The sequence below is a fragment of the Candoia aspera genome, chromosome 18 (assembly GCF_035149785.1).
Source record: "Candoia aspera isolate rCanAsp1 chromosome 18, rCanAsp1.hap2, whole genome shotgun sequence".
Classification (NCBI taxonomy): Eukaryota; Metazoa; Chordata; class Lepidosauria; order Squamata; family Boidae; genus Candoia; species Candoia aspera.
Window position 1 is genome coordinate 6,756,566 of NC_086170.1, and position 20,333 is coordinate 6,776,898.

Consider the following 20,333-nt stretch of genomic DNA (forward strand, 5'->3'; position numbering starts at 1 on the left):
ATAATCAACTATGTGTGTTTTGTGTTTTTCTGTCAGCCCTGTCCCTCTGCATCTGCCCAAACTAACAGAGCTTTCCCCCTCCCTTTTCTGTTTTTCAGTAAACGTGGTTTCAGCGTCCGATCCTTCGGTACCGGGACTCACGTGAAGCTGCCAGGACCGGCCCCAGACAAGCCCAACGTTTACGATTTCAAAACGACATACGATCAGATGTACAGTGACCTCCTTAGGAAAGACAAAGAACTGTATCCCTGCGGAAGGCCCTTTCAAAACCCCGCTGGCTGCTTTTCCCCAAGGGATCTTTGTGCTGCTTTGCATAAGGAACCCGTGGCTACCTGACTCTGGCCAAGTCTGGTATTTCCAGGTTTCAGCAGGTGCTTCACACTGTAGAAAGGGCTCCCAGCGCCAGCCACCCCTTAACTGCCTCCCCTCCATTGAGTAGTGCAGTGGTGCGACAGGTTGGTTAGAACGAGGGGACACTGGCGTCTCTCGTGGGGTGCAATTGCCTTTCTGTGCCAACGATGTTACTCTGAGCCGCCCAGTCTGTGGAAATGAAGTGGCGTATCCGTTGTAGTAGTAATAAATTGGGAGGAGAGGCAGCCTTGCAGCTCGAGTCATTTCAATATGGAACACCCCCCACCCCTTCACAGTGCAAAATTTGGCTCAAGGTCTGTATTCATTCAGCTTCCCGTTAGTCTCCCTCTGGCGCATTGTTCTGTCTTCTCCCTTGGGGGCGTTTCCGTCCATCGAGTCCCCAAGGGTGAGGCTGTAACTTCTTGCTTTTACCAAATAAAGTCCTGGGCTCAAATTTCAGATTTTCCACATGGAGTGGGATAGATTTTCTCCAAAGCCCAGGTGAGCTGCTGCTATTTAGTGTAGATGGACTGAGTTGAGGCACCTGTGGTTCATATCGGATGGCTTTCTGATTATCTGAGCTGCCCCGTCTCTGAGCCTACTTGGACTCAATTTTTCTTCATCCTCTGCTTCCCTCTCTTCCCAGACCCCCTTCATTTCTCCATGCCATCTTCCCCAGGACCAAATGGTGAATTGCTTTGCTGTTCAGGATAGATAGAATAGCTGTCCTCCAGTCTCCCTTTCTTTCTCCCCCCATCTTGCATGTTCTTAAAAAAAAAAACATGCTCGGAGAGGGGTGGAATTCCCACAGGTTGTCGGGCACTGGGGAAGCCCCCTTCCCTGAGCCAAGAGATTGGTTGGGCAGTAGTTCCCATAAGAAGGGCAAGTCTTACTGGAAGTCACAGCATTTTCAGGGCTGGGATGAATGCACCCATACCAAATGTCTAGGATTTACACTGGAGTGTTCCCCAGGGCAAAGCTTGTGCTTTGCTGCGGGATCTCACAAGACGCTAAGTTGTTCAGTCAAGGGAGCAGGTAAGAGTTAGAAGCTCAGGCTGCCTGCGCCATGATCCGGAAGGAAGTGCGCCCTTGGGTCCATCCTTCTGGAACAGCTGGGCTGCGGGTGCACCTCTGCCGCTCTTGTCTTCAGCGCAGACATCTTGCATTCTAGCATCGGGACGGGCCTTCTTTCAAGCACGTTTCAGGGTTGAAGGCCCAGCTCTGGAGCAGGTAGTGGGAGTCTGCTAGTTTCAGGCAGCCCTTGAGTGTTTCTCCCAAATCCGAGCAGACAAAACTTTCCCCCAAAAGCTCCTGCTCTTCTGAGGCAGGGAATTTGGAACCAAGACTTTGGCTGGGATGCTTGGTTGAAGGAGGGATTCTCAGTCTGCTAAAGTGACGTTATGTAATTTCAAAACCACCAAGAACCTCCATATGCTTTGGAAAGAGGCCCCAGGTTGAGAGTTCTGAAGATCCTAGAACTTCATCCGTATCAGTTCTGTGGCTCAGGTCCTTAAAGCCTGGCTTTGAAAATGTTGGCCCTGGCTCCTGAGGTGCTGAGGACAGAAGTGGGTATGTGTAGGGAAAAGGCTGCCTTACTGCTCACCAAGGGCCTGGCCTGCAGCTCCCTTACTCTCTGGAACCTGGAGCCTACAGCTTCACTGGGTGTCAGCGGAGATTCAGTTCCCACCCTCACCTTTTTGTTGTTATTCAGGCCTGTCTGACCAGAGGGGGAGGGCTTGTAGGGCAAACCCAGAGGGGCTGCGTTTGGCTGGAGCTGGCTTCAGTTGAGATTTGCCCTCTGGCTGGCTCCGTGAGACCTTTGGAGGGAGGCCCGGGGGGCGTCTGATCCTTTGGTCGCCCTGCGAAGTGTGCCCACTAGGCTGTGTTAGTTCTCACTGAATTGGTAAGCCTGCCACTTCAACAAGCTGTGAAGGGGGTTGGAGGCTCATTCAGTGGCTTCTCAGAGGGATCTTTTTGACCAAAGACCGCAAGGCCATCAGAAACAGAAATCGCTGCCCCAGGTGGCCCAGTGCCTGCAGGGGATGCACACAAAGGCAGCCCCGTCTCCAGTCCCCGAACAAAATGGGACTCAGATCTTGACCGTTACCTTTTAAAGCCCTCAGAACCAAGGGCCTTCACCATGGCTGGGTTCACACGTTACGATAAGCTGCCGTGTGGTTGGTATGGTTTTGGGTTAGTGGGGGAATCTGTAGCGTTGAGGCACACGAGCGGATTGGGGGGATTCTCGTCGCGTGGCTGCTGTAGCAGGGAGAGCTGGTCACAAAACCCCCGCTTGCAGGAATGTGAACCGGTGGAGATGCTGTTCTTCGCCCCTTCTGGCCTCTCCAGAAACTTCCTCCTGTTTTTTTCAGGTTGGATGGGCACCTTTCCAGACAGAGCAGGGAGCTGCTGTTCCCTGCTTTTATTTTCTCAGCGTGCTGCCAAAGTATATGCAGGGCCAGAAGCATCCTTGGGACAGTGGGTGAACCTTGCTTTTGCAGTGGGCTTAGCTTCCTATTTTCATGTACATTAAAAAGAAATTTGAAGAATCAGATGGGACCAGGAGCCTGGAAAGCACCACACAGGAGACAGGATTCAGCATGTGTGAATGCAGCGACTGGGGTTAGTGGATAGAAATTCAGCTTAAGTAAGCCAGAGCTTAGCATGTGCGACCCCAGCCTTAAGCTAAGAGTGGCCAATTCCAAAAAGTCACACGTTTTGGAGGAAGTGCTAAACCTTGTCTGCTCCTGCCCTTACTAGCTACAAATTTCTCTGGGCAGCCAGATGTTTCAGGCAGAGGTTGGACGGCCCGGCCTATCAGGGATCCTGTGACCATGTATTTCTTACTGGCATCAAACTTCTACAGCAGGGAGGACATCTACGCATCATACCTCACTCCTCAGTAGACTCTCTCCCACTGAATGGGCCGTAGGTAGCCCAGCTTTCCCACAAGGGGAGGGGAACCATTTCCATGTAGGCTGAGTTCACACATCCTGCAAAGCCACAGTGTGCTTTGTGATGTGTGATCCCTGATGGGTAGCTTAGGAGGATTAGAAGAAAGCATGGGAGCCCTTTTCCTTAATACACATGTTTCCCACACGGGGACTTTCAGTGTATGTGCGCTTTGGGTAAGAGGCCCTCTGTCGTGTAAACTTCCACCAGTAGCCTGACATAGGACCCCCTCTCCTCTCCAAACTGCAGATTTAGCACCTCAGTGAGAACTAGCACGCAAAAGCACCAGGGAAGAAAGATGAGTCCCATATGACCCTGGTACAGTGGGGCCATACTTCCCCCAGAGATGGTCCCGGTCTTGATAGGATGAGATCCATTATTTCCCCCCCCCCCTTTAAAATAGCATATTAGATATAATGAGGATCTGCTGACGGCTGGCGCTCTTGTGAAATGATTGTTTGTACTGAGCACTCAACACCATTAAAAAAAATGCCTTTGGCCCCCCGTCCACTCTCTTGGGGTTGCTTTTTTGTTTTGGTAGTTTTGCTCTAGAGGAGGCTGTTATGAGCTCTAAGCGGGCGGGGGGGGCAAAATGGACAAAAGTTCTAAGGTGTTGCAGAGGGCACCTGGGGGCCTGGAGGGCACCGACTTCAAAGTCCTGCACTGTTGGTAAAATTGCACGGGAGAGATCCTCCTTTTGTGGGGAGGGGGCCTTGGCTGAAACCGAACAGCCACAAAAATCTCCTAGAGGGCTGAAGAATGCCTCTTGGGCAAGTCTGTTTTTAAGATGGAGGATCTTGCTGGAGTAGGAGGGCACGAATGGAACTCTTCTCCCAGAAGCTGTCGGGTGTTCCTTGGGCCTGCTTCCCCTCTCTGCTTGCTTTCCGGCCAGCAGTGGCTTCTTCAGACCCTGAAGGCTGAAACGGCAGGCTTTTGATACACAGAGAGGAAGTGGTACCCCTGCCCCGTGTGTAAAGGAGTGTTGGCCCCTGCTGTGAAGCGGGGGGACTTTCCAGGCCCTGGTGGATGCTTTGTGGTGAGGGCTTGGCCTTCTTTCCCTGCTTCCCCTCCCAGTCCGTGTGGTCAGTCGAGAAATCAGCCAGGCTACCCAGACAGGAAGCACCACGGCCAGGACCACCTGAGAAATTAAGGTAAAACTGCTTAGAATGGCAAAATGTGTATTTTTCCCTCCCTGAAAACCACCAGCACCAAGCAACCCTTCCATTTCCCCCTCTGTAGGAAGGTGGATTAACGGAGGGTCCTTTGGGTTGATGGAAGTCCTGCACTGCAGCTGGCTTAGGCACCCCATTGGGAGTTACTCGCTGGTAGCCATCAGGGATTAACTTCTCGTAAGAGGATCTTGGGAGAAATGTTAGGACAGAGCTCTGCTTTGACTTTGCTGGAAAACTAGACCATTCTGTGATGCTCTTAACCCTAAAACGGGTTGACTGGGAAGCCGTCTTAACTCCCAAACAGCTCAAAACATTTTGCTGTTTTTTTAAGAAAAGAGTAACCGGGTGAAATTTGAACATGAAATATTCAGGGAGGCAAACATGTTTTAGGGAACAAATTAGGAGCTCAGGAAAAAAAACTCCCTTTTGCCACCTTTCACACAAACATGTTTCTGCTGGTGCAGACTGCATTGTTGCGTAAGGCATGATAGCAGTCAACAGAAAGGAAAGTTGCAATGAAGATGCTGAGGGTGGGTGAGGTGTTGAGGGTGTGGGCCCAAATTTGGCCTCTCCTGATTCGAGATTTCAACATAAATTTTAAAAATTGACCTGCTCCCTCTTCATATCACACAGTTTAAAAAGTTTTGTACGTAACGACAGCAGCACAGATGGCCTTTCTGACATCTCAAGTGAGACAGATGCTGCTCCCTTCCTTAAGGCATTATTTCCTGTTTTGGGTCACCCAGGCCAGAACCAAATTGGCATTGCAAAAATAAGCATTGGATTCTAAACTCCCAGTTTAAAGCTACCCCACGTAAATGAACGAAAATTTGGTTTTCACTGAACCACTTAAACATATTTATGAGTTTAAATTCTTATTAAGAGACTGTCACTGGTATTTTCACCTAGATCTGCAACTACAGCAGTTCTGATTTTAGCCTGTCAGAAGACTGTAATCTGTTTGTATGCCTTGAGAGAATGGGAAAACCTTCCACAGGATTGTTTCCTCCTTTCTTGGCCTTTCTCAAATTACTCAACCACAAAATAGTGCCCTGTGGTAGAATTTATTCAAAGAAGCACTTGGTGTTTACATTCATCGGGTTGTAAAACATGAGCTGATTTTAAAAACCGCCGAGAAATGAGACGCTTGGCTATATATGGATTTGCAGTAGAACCCAGAAGTGTTTCATGTACCATTGGGCTGAAAGAGGTCTGCAGATGTGGCATATTTGGGCAAAAGTTAAAGACAAAACTCTACAAAAAGAAAGTTGCCAAGCAGAGCAGCCAGAGCATATCCAAAATTTAAAATAGCTTTAATGATTAAAGATAGCTTTTAAAGTAATTTTATCTGGGTCAAGAGACAGTTTTTTTGTAGGGAATCCACAGATTCCTTTAATTTGGCATGGGCATGGCATGGCTCTCTAATTCTTGGATGACAACTCCCATCATCCCTTAAAACTGGGCTGGAGCTTATGCAGGCTCAAAATCTGGAAGCCACGTCACCTCTTCCTGCTTGATGGGGACTTGTCCTCGCCATTGATCTCAGCCAGTGTTGGATGACACTACCATACCTTCCTACACAGACCTGGGAAGGACATTTTCATTACTGGTTTTCCAGAAACACATTAGTTCATCCCACAATCAACACAAGCCTGAGACTCCATTTGTCCTTGAATTTGTTCAGTGGACTTAGGCACTGCTTCTCATCTTTCCTATCAGCCTTCCCAAGCCTACTATTGACAGCACAGGGTTGAATTTCTGGAATGGTGGATTCTGAAGGGCACCACGCTGGGGAATGCTCCTGGCCTAGATCAGTTTATAGTCTGGCCTGGGAGAAGACCAGTTTCTTTCTTTGGTCTGTGAACCCCAAAGACAAAGGATCTTGCTATGCATGCTGAAGATCCCAGGTTTGGCCCCAGACAATTTCAGCATGATGGAGAAAGATCTCTGCACTGCTGTGGGTCAGTTGCCATTTTTGGTATAGCTAGACAAACTGACCTGGGAGTTCTTTAAACCACAGCTAATCCTGAGCCACTACTGGGCTTCAGCCTTGCCTGCCCCAGGTGAAACGTTCCTTAAGTAGCAACATATTTGACACCTGAAAGATCTTGGAATAATAGTTCCACCTTGACTGTTGGTTTCTTCCATCCGTTGCAGTGACATAACCAGCTTTCTTCCACCAGCCTTCCCCAATCTGCTGCCCTCCAGATGTGTTGGGTATCAATGGGAATTGAAGTCTAACTCATGTGGAAGGGACACAGCCCACCCCTTTTCAGGTCAGTTTGCCCAAAAAGATGTACATTCCAGTAGTTGGCTTTACTCAACACCCTCAATTGCAGACTAACCATTATGGTTTAGTCTAGCTTGTTGTGTGAATCCAGCTCTTATGGTTAGTTTATGACTCAGGGTCATGCAAAGCATGTAGATTTAAGGGTAGCTAAGCCAACCATGGGTGAAGACCACTTAGTAAGATCAATAGCAGAGATGAAAATTTACATTTTAAAAGCCTGGGAAAATAAACTCTTAATTGTTGCTGACTTGGTATCAGAGGAGGCATCTGGTGAGCTTTTCTTGGGACAGACTTCTATAGCCAGGCCTCCTCTGTGCCACATAACCTTCTCCAGATGTTCCACCAGGAGGCTGTTCTTCTGCCGTTTGTCCCTCACCTTTGGTTCTTGCCCTCAAGAAGCTTTAATAAAAGGTGGCAATCCAGAAGAAAGGAATCCTGTTGGATCCTGCAGGAATGTAGTTCGCTAACTGCTTTGAAATTAGGACTAAAGGCCTTTGGAGGAACAGTTTAAACATTTATTTTCTTGTTGTTCATTTCCCTCTTATTAACCAAAAAGAGAAGAGGGAACACCACCCACATGGGGGCTTATCGTTTGAAATAGAGAAGCAAGATATGGTTAGGCATGGCAGAGAAAAGAATTGGGATTACTTCAAATAGGCATTTTGGCATTATTACATACAGGTACGCTACAAAAGTGGATAACTTTTCCTAGATGTAGAGGAAGGGCACAACTGAGGCTTAAGCCTTCGGGGCAAATTCCCTGGCTTTTACCCAAAACTCAGTGGCAGAAGGGATTTGTTACGCCCCTCTCTAAGGGAGCCAAAGAGGCACGCTCAGTTTTTTTTTTTAACATATATCCAGAAGAAAGACTTCTGAGAATGCTGTGCGTCCACACAGGCCAGCTCACCAGCCATATATGAGCCTGTTTCTCATATTTAAGAACACACATGGTTTGATCTACCATTTCCAAAGAAAAGAAAAAATTGAGAAAACAATTGTGAACGGTAGACCACATTCTTTCTTTTGCCTACCCTGACTTAATGGCTCTTCCCATTATAGATTCCGGGCAGGCTAGATTCAGCAGACACACGTTGGGCCACCTTCTTGTATCCTGCTGCCCTTGATGCTTCAGATGCCATCGGCACCTCCACAAATCAAAATGCTAATGTGTCCTCTCTCGTTTCTCCTGGCAGACCTTTTGTTTCTGATCTGTTGGACTTCAAATCCTATCAGGCTCAGCAAACATGAAGTTCACATCCAGAGGGCACCAGGCTGGGGAAGAACAGTTCTGGTTATGGATCATCTCAAGTTCACATGCAAGGATTAGGGAAAGGGGTGCTGTTTGCGGGAGACCAACTCATCATCTCACTGTCTTTCTGAAACCTGAGAAATCAGGTGTTCCATGGGAAAAATCTCTCCTGTCACTTTAGTTTTCCTGGAAGGAGAAACTTTTATGGCAATTACCCCTGCTGGCAAAGAGAAATTGAAATGTAGGAGAGCCTGTGCAAGACTGAAAAAAACAAAAAAACGTGATTGGATAGGCAGCCAGTTAATCTGCTTGGGTTTTCCATCTGGCAGGTTGAGAAATGGCCAGCCAAGATGAGTGCCTGTCCATAAGGAGTTTATGAGGCCAAGCAAAGTAAGACTGTAGGAAGAAGAAATGAAAGTAGATTTCCGTAGGTTGTTTCATTTTTGGCAAGAGAACTTCAAATAGTCCTTGCTGAAGTGTTGATAAGGTCTGGAAGGTCTTGGTGCTTTGTCTCATTCCTCCTCCTCACAACTTGAACCTCTTCCTCTGGGTCCTACAAGAGAGGACACATTTTTCTCCAAAATTTGTGATAGCCCTTCAGACCTTTGGAGGTGATTCTAACCATCCCTTTCCTTCTCCTTCATGAGACTTGGCAGCCTGCCACTCTAATGCATGGCTGGATAAGCTCTCTGTCCTCAGGGTATTTTGGACTACTGCTCCCAGGATGCTTTGCCATTGGTCAGGCTGGCTGGAGCTGATGAAGGTTGAGGTCCAAAACTTCTGGAGAACACCTGGTTGCTTATCTCTTCAGTAGGTAGCACCTCTCGTCATTTTCTTTGAACTGGGAGAGGACCAAAGGATGACTCAGAAGGGTTTCCATATTTTAAGTTAGACTAGCCGATTTGCTCTAATTTCTTAACTGCTGGAGTACCTGTATAGCATTCATTTGGACTTTCCCTCAAGATATTGATCTTCACCTTTGAAAAAAAAAATTGCATTTCTCCTTATCCAAACTAAGCCCATCCTTCTGAGCGCTTTGATATCACCTGACCTTGGGGGGTGCTTCCCTTTCTAACTTGAAGCCCCCCTCCCCATGCCCTACTGGAGCATTGGAATAACAGCGTTCATGTTCTCCTATCTCACTCTGTACATCGGTGTCAGGCTTCTGGTGCGACCTTCAGTGCTCTTGGTTCATTTATCGAGATTCCCCAATGCAGATCACTGGGCCAGTGTTGTCTGCTTAGGCCTCTGGCATCTGATAGGAATAGCAGGCTTGCTTTACCTCTTTTCTTTTTGGCATAAATGGGGCAACACACATGTGGGATTCTCCTCTGCAAACAGTTACTGGATCCGAGGCGTCAACTAGGCAATGTTAACCATCGGTGGGGAAAACCAGACTTCGGTCTCAAAGGCAGTTGGCCTGCCAGTCATCAGCGGGATGGGGGGAGAAGATCCAGAAGAATACCCCTCCTGTTCCTGCTTTGTTTGGAGACTTTTCAGAAACATCAGTCTAGCAGCTGTTAGAAATCGGTTGCAAGCGTAGATCTTCCTTCTGCTGTAGAAACGCGCTCAATGGGTATTGCTGCAAGGACTCCTCATTATGAAGGATTTTTTAGGCACAGTCATGCGATGTTACCACCTCCCCATGGCTTCTGCACCACATGCTAGGATCCCTACCTAGACCGACCTGACAGCTTTGAGGATAGGGACTGGGCCAGATTAGTATATGAGATAATTGTAATTATAATTGTTGGAAGTTGGTGTTTTGTCCCAGTGTGGTATGTTTTATTGACTCATCATTTTCTTTGAATATTGTGGCACTCTTCAATCTTGTTTGCCACCCAGAGTTGCTTGGGGAGCAGGTGGCCATATACATTTAATAAATCAGCTAGGACCTGGTGGTTCTGGACCAAATCTGTCCCTGGTATGAGGGGGCAGTTGTTTGTTTGTTTTTAGGTGGGTTGATTTGGTCAACTCAGCCCTGTCTACCAGACCTGCCTCCATTTCTGGTTAAGAAATGAATGTTTAGATCATTTGAGATGTGACCCAGTTTTCATCCTCTCCACCCCGGGACTGAAGAGAATTAACATGAGTGTTGGTGCTGCCAAGTTCTTTTGATCTGCAGTTGAGAAACCATGATCAACCAAGGTAAGCTTGGAGCCCAACTCAAAGGCAGGACAAATCCGAAGCATTGCTCCTCTTTTCTTTGGGGAAAGAGGAAGGAAAGGATAGCAGAAGAAAAGTGGATGGGGGGCCCAGAGTAGAAGAGAGGACCTTTCTTTTTGTCACAGAAGGGGATTCAGGAAGTAAGTGGTGCTTTTCTCCACCATCCCGTGGTTGCCTGACTTGTAAAGTTCCTACTTTGGGGCCCCAACACGAAAGGCAGAAGTTCTCTGTTTTATATTTGGCTGAATGTGTTTTGTAAAACCAGCTAATATGGGGCTAAACCAGGCTTTATGGCTTAACATATCTTGTGAACCTGGCCAAGTGGGGTTTATTCAACAAATCGGTGTTTAAAGCAATTATCTCTTGATGCCATCCTCTGAACCTGGCCTCCGGGACATTGCACAGATAAAACTTTCATAAGATTTTGTCGTCAGAGCAGCAACTTCTGCAGTTCCCTAGGAAATAAGGAAGTTGGATTAATTTTCTAAAGATTCTCTATGTAGCTGCTGGGAATTCATCATGCTTTTGGCATGATGAAAGCCTGGGGATGCCCTTCTTGTCTTCTCAGACGCATCTTATGTAGTAGTGAATGATGCACAAATTCTCATGGGGAAGCCTTGTCCAGCAGTACATGGGGTTGGGTGGTTGTAGGAATCTGGCTTGATACAGAACTTAAGACTTGTCCCAGTTCTTGTCGGAGGACCTATCCTTTTTCTCAGCAACCAGGAGCTCTAGCATCTCTGGTCTTGGAGGCAATATCTAACCATCCTGACTAGCAACTATTAATAGTCTTTCATCCTCTGTGCTTGAAAGCGGTCTGAGAAGCGGTCACACATCTTCTACAGGTTCTTTCATTCAGAAACATGCCGTGAGAACCAATTATGTGATCCGTCCTCTATTTCTATCCAGCACCATCGGATGACTTCCAGTATTTTGAGAGAAACAATTTCCTATTGATTTTCTCCCCATTGTCCATTTTCTCCAGCTCAAGTCTCCCACTTAGGTGACTTTCTTCAACGCTTTCATTCCCCCACCACCACCACCACATTCCCCAGCTTTTTTGAAGTCCCGTGTCCGAGACTTAGCCCAGCTTTTCCAAATGAAGTTGTATATTAAAAAAACCATGGCTGCCTGAATTTCACTTGGTGGTTCTAGAGCAGTTGCCATCTCTTGATATATTCTGCCCTGCAGGGTCAGTATGAAGATAAAAGGAAGGAAAAGGGTGTCTCCTATTTCTGCTTTGTGGGCAAGAGGCATCATACTAGCAGGTTATTGAGAGAAGGCAATCGGTCATGGTTGTAGTGCAGTTGGGGCATTTATTTCGTAGTTCCAGTCCTTCAAACCACAAGACATGGACCTTCTACTGTGAGGTAGGTGGGCATCCAAACTGTAGCTTGCGTTCTTGGCCAAGCAGGCCCTGGAACAAATAATCCACATCTCTTTCCCATCTCTGCATGAAATTTGCTCCTTTTCCCCTTGGAATTGCCCTTAAAAATTGATCAGACTATTCCAGTGCAGGCTTAAATGAAAGTGAGGTAGGCTTGGCAATTCTGACAGCCTTGAAGCTTCCAAAACCACAACTCAGTTCGGTAATACCAGAATATTTCTGATCTCTTGTTCATTTTTTATTTTTTTCTGTGCTCAGTAGTAGTCAAAGCGGTGTGTGACTTGAACCGGCACAACTATGATCCATCTTAAAATTGTATGGGAAGAAATGAGAGAGTAAGGAGGATGCTAGTTGATTGAAGATGGACTAAACTTTTTGAAATGGTCAGAAGAGAGGATTGGTTTGGGAAGAGTGGAAGATCAGCAAGTATTTAGAGAAGGCTTTTTGAAAGCTAAGGAAAAAGGATGCTGAACATGAAGCAGAAGGGTGAGAAATCTAAGGATATACCTTTCTCCCCAAAGGAAGGGTGCTAAGTCAAAGAATGGGACTTGCTTTATTTATTGCTATAGGCCAGGGTTTACTAAACCCTGGTTTACTGAATAAATTACAGTTGAGTTGGCACAACCTGCTAAGCCGTAAACCATGCTTTAATACCCCAAATGGCTTAAGTTTCTGCATCACGTTAAGGCAAAACCAAACAGATCGCACCATTCCTTTGGTGACCTCCATATCTTTGCCAAGCCAGGTTTAAGGGGAGAAACAAGTATCTTAAGACCTTAACATTCCAGAACTCACCTCTCAAGATGGCCCAGTGGGAAACCAGCCTTTGAAATGCCACGCAAAGCTGGGGCAGCTCTTGAGTTGTTGGAAGCCACTTGCTGCTGCTCTTGGCTCTCATCTGGTTCATTTGGGTTTTGTTTATGGCATGTCCCCAGCCTTCATAGTTTGTGAACTGTACTCAGTGGGCTTAAAGTGTTGGCAAAGCTTGAGATTAACTCAAACCATGATTTAGCAGAGTGGGCGAGCTTAACCAAACACTGGAACACCAAGAACTCTGCATTGCTCCATTGGCTGCTAAAGCCTTTCCCCCTGAAGAAGTGTGGGTTTTGCTCAACACAAGGAACGAAGGCATAATAGAATAGTGCTCAGGGAGCAAGGAACAACTTCCAGCTTCAATCAAGTGTCTCTTCTCCTAGCAAATGCCCGGCAGATCTGGGCTGGCATCGCGAATAGTTGTGGGAAGATGTTGGGCTGGTGCCAAGTCTCCAAACTGTCTTCATAAGTATCCGCAGTCCATAACTACGTGCGATTGTGGCCCTCACCTCATCAGTCTCTGTGTTGCAGCAACACTGAAATGTGATGTTGCTGTGTGGGGCTGTAGATGTTCCTCAGCTGGGCTGGCCAGAGTGTCCATGAAATGTCCCCTCATAAGTCATTTTGGGATCTTTGGGCTTGTTCAGTTGCATCCTTGGTCATGCTGGAATTCATCAGCAGAAAACTGGCAAACGTTGAGTTGATTTCCAGCCTGATGTTCCACACACCTCTTTGACAGTCATTCCCAGAGAAATCAGCAGACCTCAGTTCCTGAGGGTGTGTTTGGGAACAACAAACAAGCCTCAAACCAAAGACTCAGTAGGTGACACAGAGAATGTTTGGCAGAATAAAAGTGCGATAAATAATCGAATCATACTGGGTTGCAAAATGCCATCTCCGTTTTACAATTAGCAAATCCTTGTGAAGCTTTGCAAAACAAAAAAGGCTAGAATTGAGGTGCTACCATCCAAGAATTGTCTTCATTTAAACACTACTGCCTTTGGACCGGGGGAGAAACAAGCAATAACAATAGTGTGTTTTGGAATAAGAAGGGAGGAAGATGGATGGATGGATGGAGCTTATTGGTCCATAAAGCAAGGACAAGGTACCTATTATCCCCAGCCAGGCTTATTCACTAATAAAAAGGTGTCTACCTTGAGACAAAAATGCCAACAGACTCAGTAGTAAAGCTTTTTAATACAAATAATTGCAAATCATCCCAGTTAACGAGATAGTCATCTAATCAACTAAACCCAATGGTGAATTGTTATTTTCCTAATTGTTATTTATTTAATTTATAGCCTGGGTTTTCCATCCAACCAGAGGGTTGCCGTTTTTTCTGACTGTACTGAGATGTTTGCCTTACAAGGTTAGAAGTGTGCCCTGTATTTCTAAAACGATACTGAGGCTCGGGAAAGAAAATATGAAGGAGGTTTTTCTAGTGGCAACAGGTTCCCAATTTTTGAAGTCAGTTTAAAGTTTGATTACTTTTTTCTCCTCCTGGATCACTGATCCTCCCAAGTCCTGTTCGAAATAACAAAATCAGTGCTGTTCCACCTTCTGAGTTCCTTAACCCTGGTCACTTCAGCTATACACAAAATGGGATTTTGCACATGTTGGACAGAAACAAACGGATCAAGCCTCGTCCAGAAAGATTCCAGAATTGCAAAGATGTCTTTGATTTGATCTTAACGTGCGAAGAAAGAGTTTACGATCAAGTAGTAGAAGGTAAGGCCTGGCCTTGGGGAGTTTCAAAGGCGGGTGGGTTGGAATTGCGTGGAAAGTCAAGGGTGGGACTTCGTAATGCTATGTGGGAATGGCCCTGGGAGACAGGAGGAAGAGCTGCAGACTAGACAATGGCCGGATAAGAGGCAGCTGAGCCCGCAGAAGGAAAGGGGTCATGGCAAACGTCTCAGAAGGGACCCTCCCTGGTTTCTTGGGCTGTAAAGGTGAGGGGGGAGAGATGTACTTTCAGATTTGCAAGATTCTGTTAATGTCACAATAAAGTAGAATTAGTTCATCTGGGCGTGCTTCCTGTCTGGATTAGCTTGCAAGCCTGACAGTCTTGGACCGGTGGGGACAGAAATTCAGCCTTCACCCAGCCACCATGCTCACTGGATGCCCTTCAACCGGCCAGCCCTCCAATTTCTCATTTTGGCCTATCCCACAGGCCCGTAGGGAGGATACCTGCATGGGTGGAATTAATGGGAAAATTAGAATGCCGAATCCAGTGTTGCCTATCCTGAGCAAGAAGGCATTGGGGCTTCCCATTTTCTTCAAATGAGGAAGGCTGGTTGCAATGGCTTCAAAGAAACAGCACGGCGGAGGGCGTGAGCGCCAGTTTGGTCTAGTGGTTAAGGTGCTGGGCTAGAAACCAGGAGACGGTGAGTTCTAGTCCTGCCTTAGGCAGGAAAGCTGGCTGGGCGACCTTGGGCCAGTCCCTCTCTCTCAGCCCAACTCGGTGCAATGTAGACTAGCCTCCTTGTGGTGCAACGTGACTTGTCATGGCCAAATAGTCTACACATCTGACTGCTGGAGCTCACAGGGATTTCCCAGCAAGAAAAAGCAGCATGAACACCGAACTGCTATGCCATACGATAAAAAAAAAAAAAAAAGAGCGGAGGCTGTGAAGCCACACTGGCGTCCAAGGATGGAGCGAGGAGATTTTTAAAAAGTCGGGGCGGCATGTCCTTTTGCTTGTCCAGCTGTCGGGGTGGGGAGGGGAGTGCCCCGGAGAGAGTCCTGCGCACAGTTCGTGCCTGTGAGGTTTGAGGATTAAGTTAAGGGTTGCAGCGACAAACTTGACAATGGCAAATGGCAAGGGCCTTCTCAGTTTTGGGCGAGTCTGGGGCTGCAAAACAGTCAGTCCTTTGAGGGGTTCTGGAGAAGGAAGGGAAGAAATTTACGCACGCCCAGGCACACACACACAGGAAAGTTTGGCTGCAGGTGCCAGCCAAGCAAAAAATAGACCCTCTCCGTTGCCCAGATTGTATACCGTTTGTCCCTGTTGCCCAGCCCTCCTTGATGAGAATAGTTTTTTTTTAAAAGACGAGGGACCCAGAACTCGCTTGACATGATGCATCTCTTCTTAAAAGGAGGACTCGGAAAGGAAAAAAGAAGTCTGTCTTAGGCTCGGGTCCTGGAGAACAGCTGCTTGTCTGCATAGACAAATGTGGGCTAGTAAATGAAAGATTAACTTGCACTGCTTTAGGCGGCTTTCTGGAGTCTGTACGGTGTTTTAATTCTCAGTGCGTGAAATGCTGCACATCCGATGATCGCAATGTCCCCCTCTCCTGCTTTGCTCCCCCTTGTAGCAGGGAGGGTGGCTCTCCTTCTGAATGGTGAGCATCGCAGCCCGATGAACCTTACAAAGCGGGTGAAAGAACAAGCTGAAGTCTCCAATTCCGTGTTTCCTGGTCCCCTGCAAATTGCATTGCATCCAGAATTCTTTTTCCTAAAGGCTTCAGGGTTCAACTTTCACCTTTCTTTTAAAGTTCTAAAGGCAAGTTTCTAGTCCTCATGATGGGGCAGATAGGTATACTTTCAGGTGGATCCCTCAGAAACCAGAAAGGGTGTTTTGCCTTTTGCTTTTTATATCTGTCTCTCTTTGTCCAACCTGCTTAAATTATGCAAAACCAGATGTGTACAATGTGTGCAGATTTGGGGGTTTTCATTGGGTGGGCTCAGAATTAAAATCCTGGCGCCAAGCACACACTCAAACATGCACAGTCTCTATTTGACTTTCTTCCTTTGCCTGCAGTGAAACAGGTTTCTTTCTTTTTCTTAACCTTGTTTTTTTTTTCCTTTCTGTCATCTTAGATTTAAATTCTAGAGAACAGGAAACGTGTCAGCCTGTACATGTAATAAACGTGGACATTCAAGATAATCATGAAGAAGCAACTCTGGGCGCTTTCCTTATCTGTGAGCTGTGCCAGTGTGTAAGTAAAACAGTTTTACTGAAATTCCTCTGCTAGTTCGGATCCTTCATCCTGCTGGCCTAACCTTCGCGATATACTGGACCACATTGCCCATCAATCTCATCCGGCTTGGCTCAGTGCCTCCCACCCAGGGTTGTTATTGCTCCAGTAACAGACACCAAATTGTTTTTGGGAAATTCACACCTTGCAGAGCGGTTCTCCTTCAGATTGTCCTGAGCGCCTTATTATTTGCAGGTATACTGCCCCTGAACATGGAGGTTTCATTTATGGTTTTGTAGGCAGGAGCTTGTCCAATCCAGCCCAACACCCCAATTCTGGCCAGTCTTCCTCCTCCCAGTCCCTGGCATCCGTCCAACTGTAAAGTTAGGATTGTGGATGCTCTCTTGACTGTGTGAATTCTCATTGCGTGCCTGGGTCAAGTCTGGCTGGGCAGAAGACGACGTGGGATTCAGGTTCCATTGCTCCCGGGCGCTGTTTTTTAACCTGGGGGTTTTAGTGTAAAAGGAACGACGGCTGGTCCGTTGTCCTGGTCCCCTGAGGAAGGAGAAGCTTCCTGCCTCAACAGTGGAAGCCCGCTGCCTCTGTGCGTGTGGCGGCGGCTTTCTCTTCTCTGCATCCAGCCAGTCAGAGCCTCAATTTTCTCTGACTGATATCCCTGGGGGAAACAGAACTGGATAAGAACATCCCAACTGCACTTCCTGGCTGACTGTTGTAATGACTGGGACTCATAGTTATCAGGATGGATGGATCGGTAGGTAGGTAGGTGGGTGGGTGGGTAGGTAGATAGATGCTCTTTTTTCCCCATCCTGGGATGTAGAATGAGTGTCATCTTCATGCAACGTCTGCACACAGCACCAGCTGCATTTTAAGTGGGACAGCATACGGGAGCACAAGTTTGGGGACTGCATTTTCCTCTCCCAAAGCACCACGTGTAGCAAAAAACAACAACAACAGGCCCCTCTACTGACATCTGAATGCACTATCCAGAAAAAGGAAAGAAAAAGGCATGGGGCCAAGGGAGAACAGTTACTGTCATCTGGGGAGGTGTCGCAACACAGCGGGGTGCCTTTTTTGCTTATTGTCATTTTGCTGAGATTGCTTTTTGCTTTTTTTCAGCAACCTGCTAGTCCTCATGGGAGACGCCAGAAACATGTAGAGGATTAAGATAGCTTTGAGGGCCAAAAAAAATCTGTCTTGGTCCTGAGGTTTCTGGACTCACATGTAAAGGCGGGGGGATCTTCTGGACACCGTCCAGTTATGATCATGAATGATTAAAAACAGTAACTATTTCTCTAGGGGAAATTAGGAAAAAGCATATGGCAGGGATGTGGCATTCTAGCATATTAAGATGTGTTGTTGCACCTTTACTGTAGCAAAAGAGGGAAATAACTATATGAATTGTGTGTGTGTGTGTGAGTGAAGAAAACATTTCTTCTCCAATTTAAAGCAATTAAATATCTTTTTTTTTTTCCCCTCTCCACAGATACAGCACACGGAAGACATGGAAAATGAGATAGACGAGCTATTACAAGAATTTGAAGAGAAAAGTGGGAGGACTTTTCTGCATACAGTCTGCTTTTATTAAAACAAATTAAGAACAACCGACCCCTCTCTTCCAGGCCTTCCTGCAGGCAAAAGAGGCATGTTTAGTTTTGATCCAACGGAACATTTCCCCCCTCCTTTTGGAGCGCGAATGTCCAACCCAACTTACTTTCTTGTTGCTGTTTTGATTTCCTTTGGCCCGCTGTACTTTTGTTTTAAATTATTATTATTATTATTTTCAGTGCAGGAGAGGTGGTTTCCGTACAGGGACGCAAACGAACTGTGCCGAGAAAAACAAAAAAAAAGTTCTCTCCCTCAAGGCTGCTTTATTTAAGAGATTAAAAAAAAAATCAAGATTTTTTTTTAATCCCCTCTCCTTCACCCCCCTCCCCCCCCTCCGGCTACCTTACTTGAATGGTTATAAGTAGGGTTTTTAATTATAAAAAGAATGTTTCTGAAATGATATCATTTATATTTGCCAGTATAAAATCTTACATTATTTCAGTTGGTGTCTTTATTGTTGGGTGGGGGGCGGTTTCAGGGGACAGACTGAACAGCTGGAATATGGAAAGATTTGACTGGAGCAGAGCATATCTGTATAATAGTAGCAATGAAATTGGAACCCTCCAATAAACATAAATCACATACATTCTTGTTTCTCTTGCTGTGTAAGTTGGGTGCAGGGGCAGCTCCGTCTCACATCTGCATGGGGGTCGGGCTTGGCCTCTAAGACTTCCAGGGATACGTCTGTGTGGTTTTCTTGGCTACAGCACATACATGGTTTGCCATTGTCTTCTTTCAGGATATTTTTAAAAATTATTATTACTACAGATGTATCCATGCAGGTTGAAGGCGTCTTCACTGAAGGTTACGGACCATAATCTACCATGGCTTGGTAGAGAAATTTTTTCTGACTACCTGGTCTGGGGCTAAGGGGGAGTGGCTGGCCCAATGTCACCCAACTGGTTTCCATGCCTAAGGAAGGACTAGAACCTGGGCTTCCCCACTCAGTTCAGCTCCTTAATCACGTTGGTTGGTTGGTTGGTTGGTTGGTTGGTTGGTTGGTTGGTTGGAAGGAAGGAAGGAAGGAAGGAAGGAAGGAAGGAAATGGGAGGAAATACAGGAAGGAAGGAAGGAAGGAAGGAAGGAAGGAAGGAAGGAAGGAAGGAAGGAAGGAAGGAAGGAAGGAAGGGGGAGGAAATACAGGAAGGAAGGAAGGAAGGAAATGGGAGGAAATACAGGAAGGAAGGAAGGAAGGAAATGGGAGGAAATACAGGAAGGAAGGAAGGAAGGAAATGGGAGGAAATACAGGAAGGAAGGAAGGAAGGAAGGAAGGAAGGAAGGAAATGGGAGGAAATACAGGAAGGAAGGAAGGAAGGGAAGGAAATGGGAGGAAATACAGGAAGGAAGGAAGGAAGGAAGGAAGGAAGGGGGAGGAAATGAAGGAAGGAAGGAAGGAAATGGGAGGAAATACAGGAAGGAAGGAAGGAAGGAAGGAAGGAAGGAAGGAAGGAAGGAAGGAAGGGGGAGGAAATACAGGAAGGAAGGAAGGAAGGAAGGAAATGGGAGGAAATACAGGAAGGAAGGAAGGAAGGAAGGAAGGAAGGAAGAGGAAATACAGGAAGGAAGGAAGGAAGGAAGGAAATGGGAGGAAATGAAGGAAGGAAGGAAGGAAGGAAGGAAGGAAATGGGAGGAAATACAGGAAGGAAGGAAGGAAGGAAATGGGAGGAAATACAGGAAGGAAGGAAGGAAGGAAATGGGAGGAAATACAGGAAGGAAGGAAGGAAGGAAGGAAGGAAGGAAATGGGAGGAAATACAGGAAGGAAGGAAGGAAGGAAGGAAGGAAATGGGAGGAAATACAGGAAGGAAGGAAGGAAATGGGAGGAAATACAGGAAGGAAGGAAGGAAATGGGAGGAAATACAGGAAGGAAGGAAGGAAGGAAGGAAGGAGCCTGTCTACAGCCATGGGATGACCTGGTATTCTCTCATCCAAGTATCTACCAACTAGGACCAGCTCTGCTTGTGTTTTGGAGATCAGTCGAGGTCAGTTAGATGCTGGACTGATTACATGTAAACAGGCCCCAAAGGTGGATCAGGAGAACCAACTGAGGAGACCATTGTAGGTAAGTAATTGGTTCAAGTCTTAAGAACTCAATGGAACTACAAAACCTGGCCTGTGAATATCCATGCAGTCCCTATATGGAGCTAGAACGTTCAGTTTCTCTTTGCTGCCATGGAAAGGCCACCTGGATGTTTGCACTCTGGATCCTGTAGCCCTTGCTCATTTGCTTCTGAATTTTGTGACCTGGAGGGACCTCATTTTGCCAGGATTGTCTGTCTGTCCTTGCAAGTGTTTAACCACCTTAGTCTCCTATGGGCCTCTTTTTCAATTGTCTTTAATTTTGCCAAGCATCAGGGTCTTCTCGGATGACTCTTGGGCCTTTGCATTATAAGCCAGAAATATCTAAGCTT

At 46.6% G+C, this 20,333-nt stretch overlaps 1 protein-coding gene across 1 annotated transcript in view; it reads left to right on the plus strand.

Annotated features, from left to right (window-relative positions):
• SSU72 (SSU72 homolog, RNA polymerase II CTD phosphatase) overlaps positions 1-18,507 on the plus strand; it is a 35,279-nt gene extending 16,772 nt beyond the window's left edge. The window contains exons 2-5 of the mRNA XM_063317740.1: positions 99-242; positions 13,969-14,108; positions 16,200-16,318; positions 17,802-18,507. Of these exons, the coding sequence (XP_063173810.1) occupies positions 99-242; positions 13,969-14,108; positions 16,200-16,318; positions 17,802-17,903 (505 nt within the window). The 3' untranslated portion in view covers positions 17,904-18,507. The remainder of the gene's footprint in view (positions 1-98; positions 243-13,968; positions 14,109-16,199; positions 16,319-17,801) is intronic.
• The last annotated feature ends 1,826 nt before the right edge of the window (positions 18,508-20,333 follow it).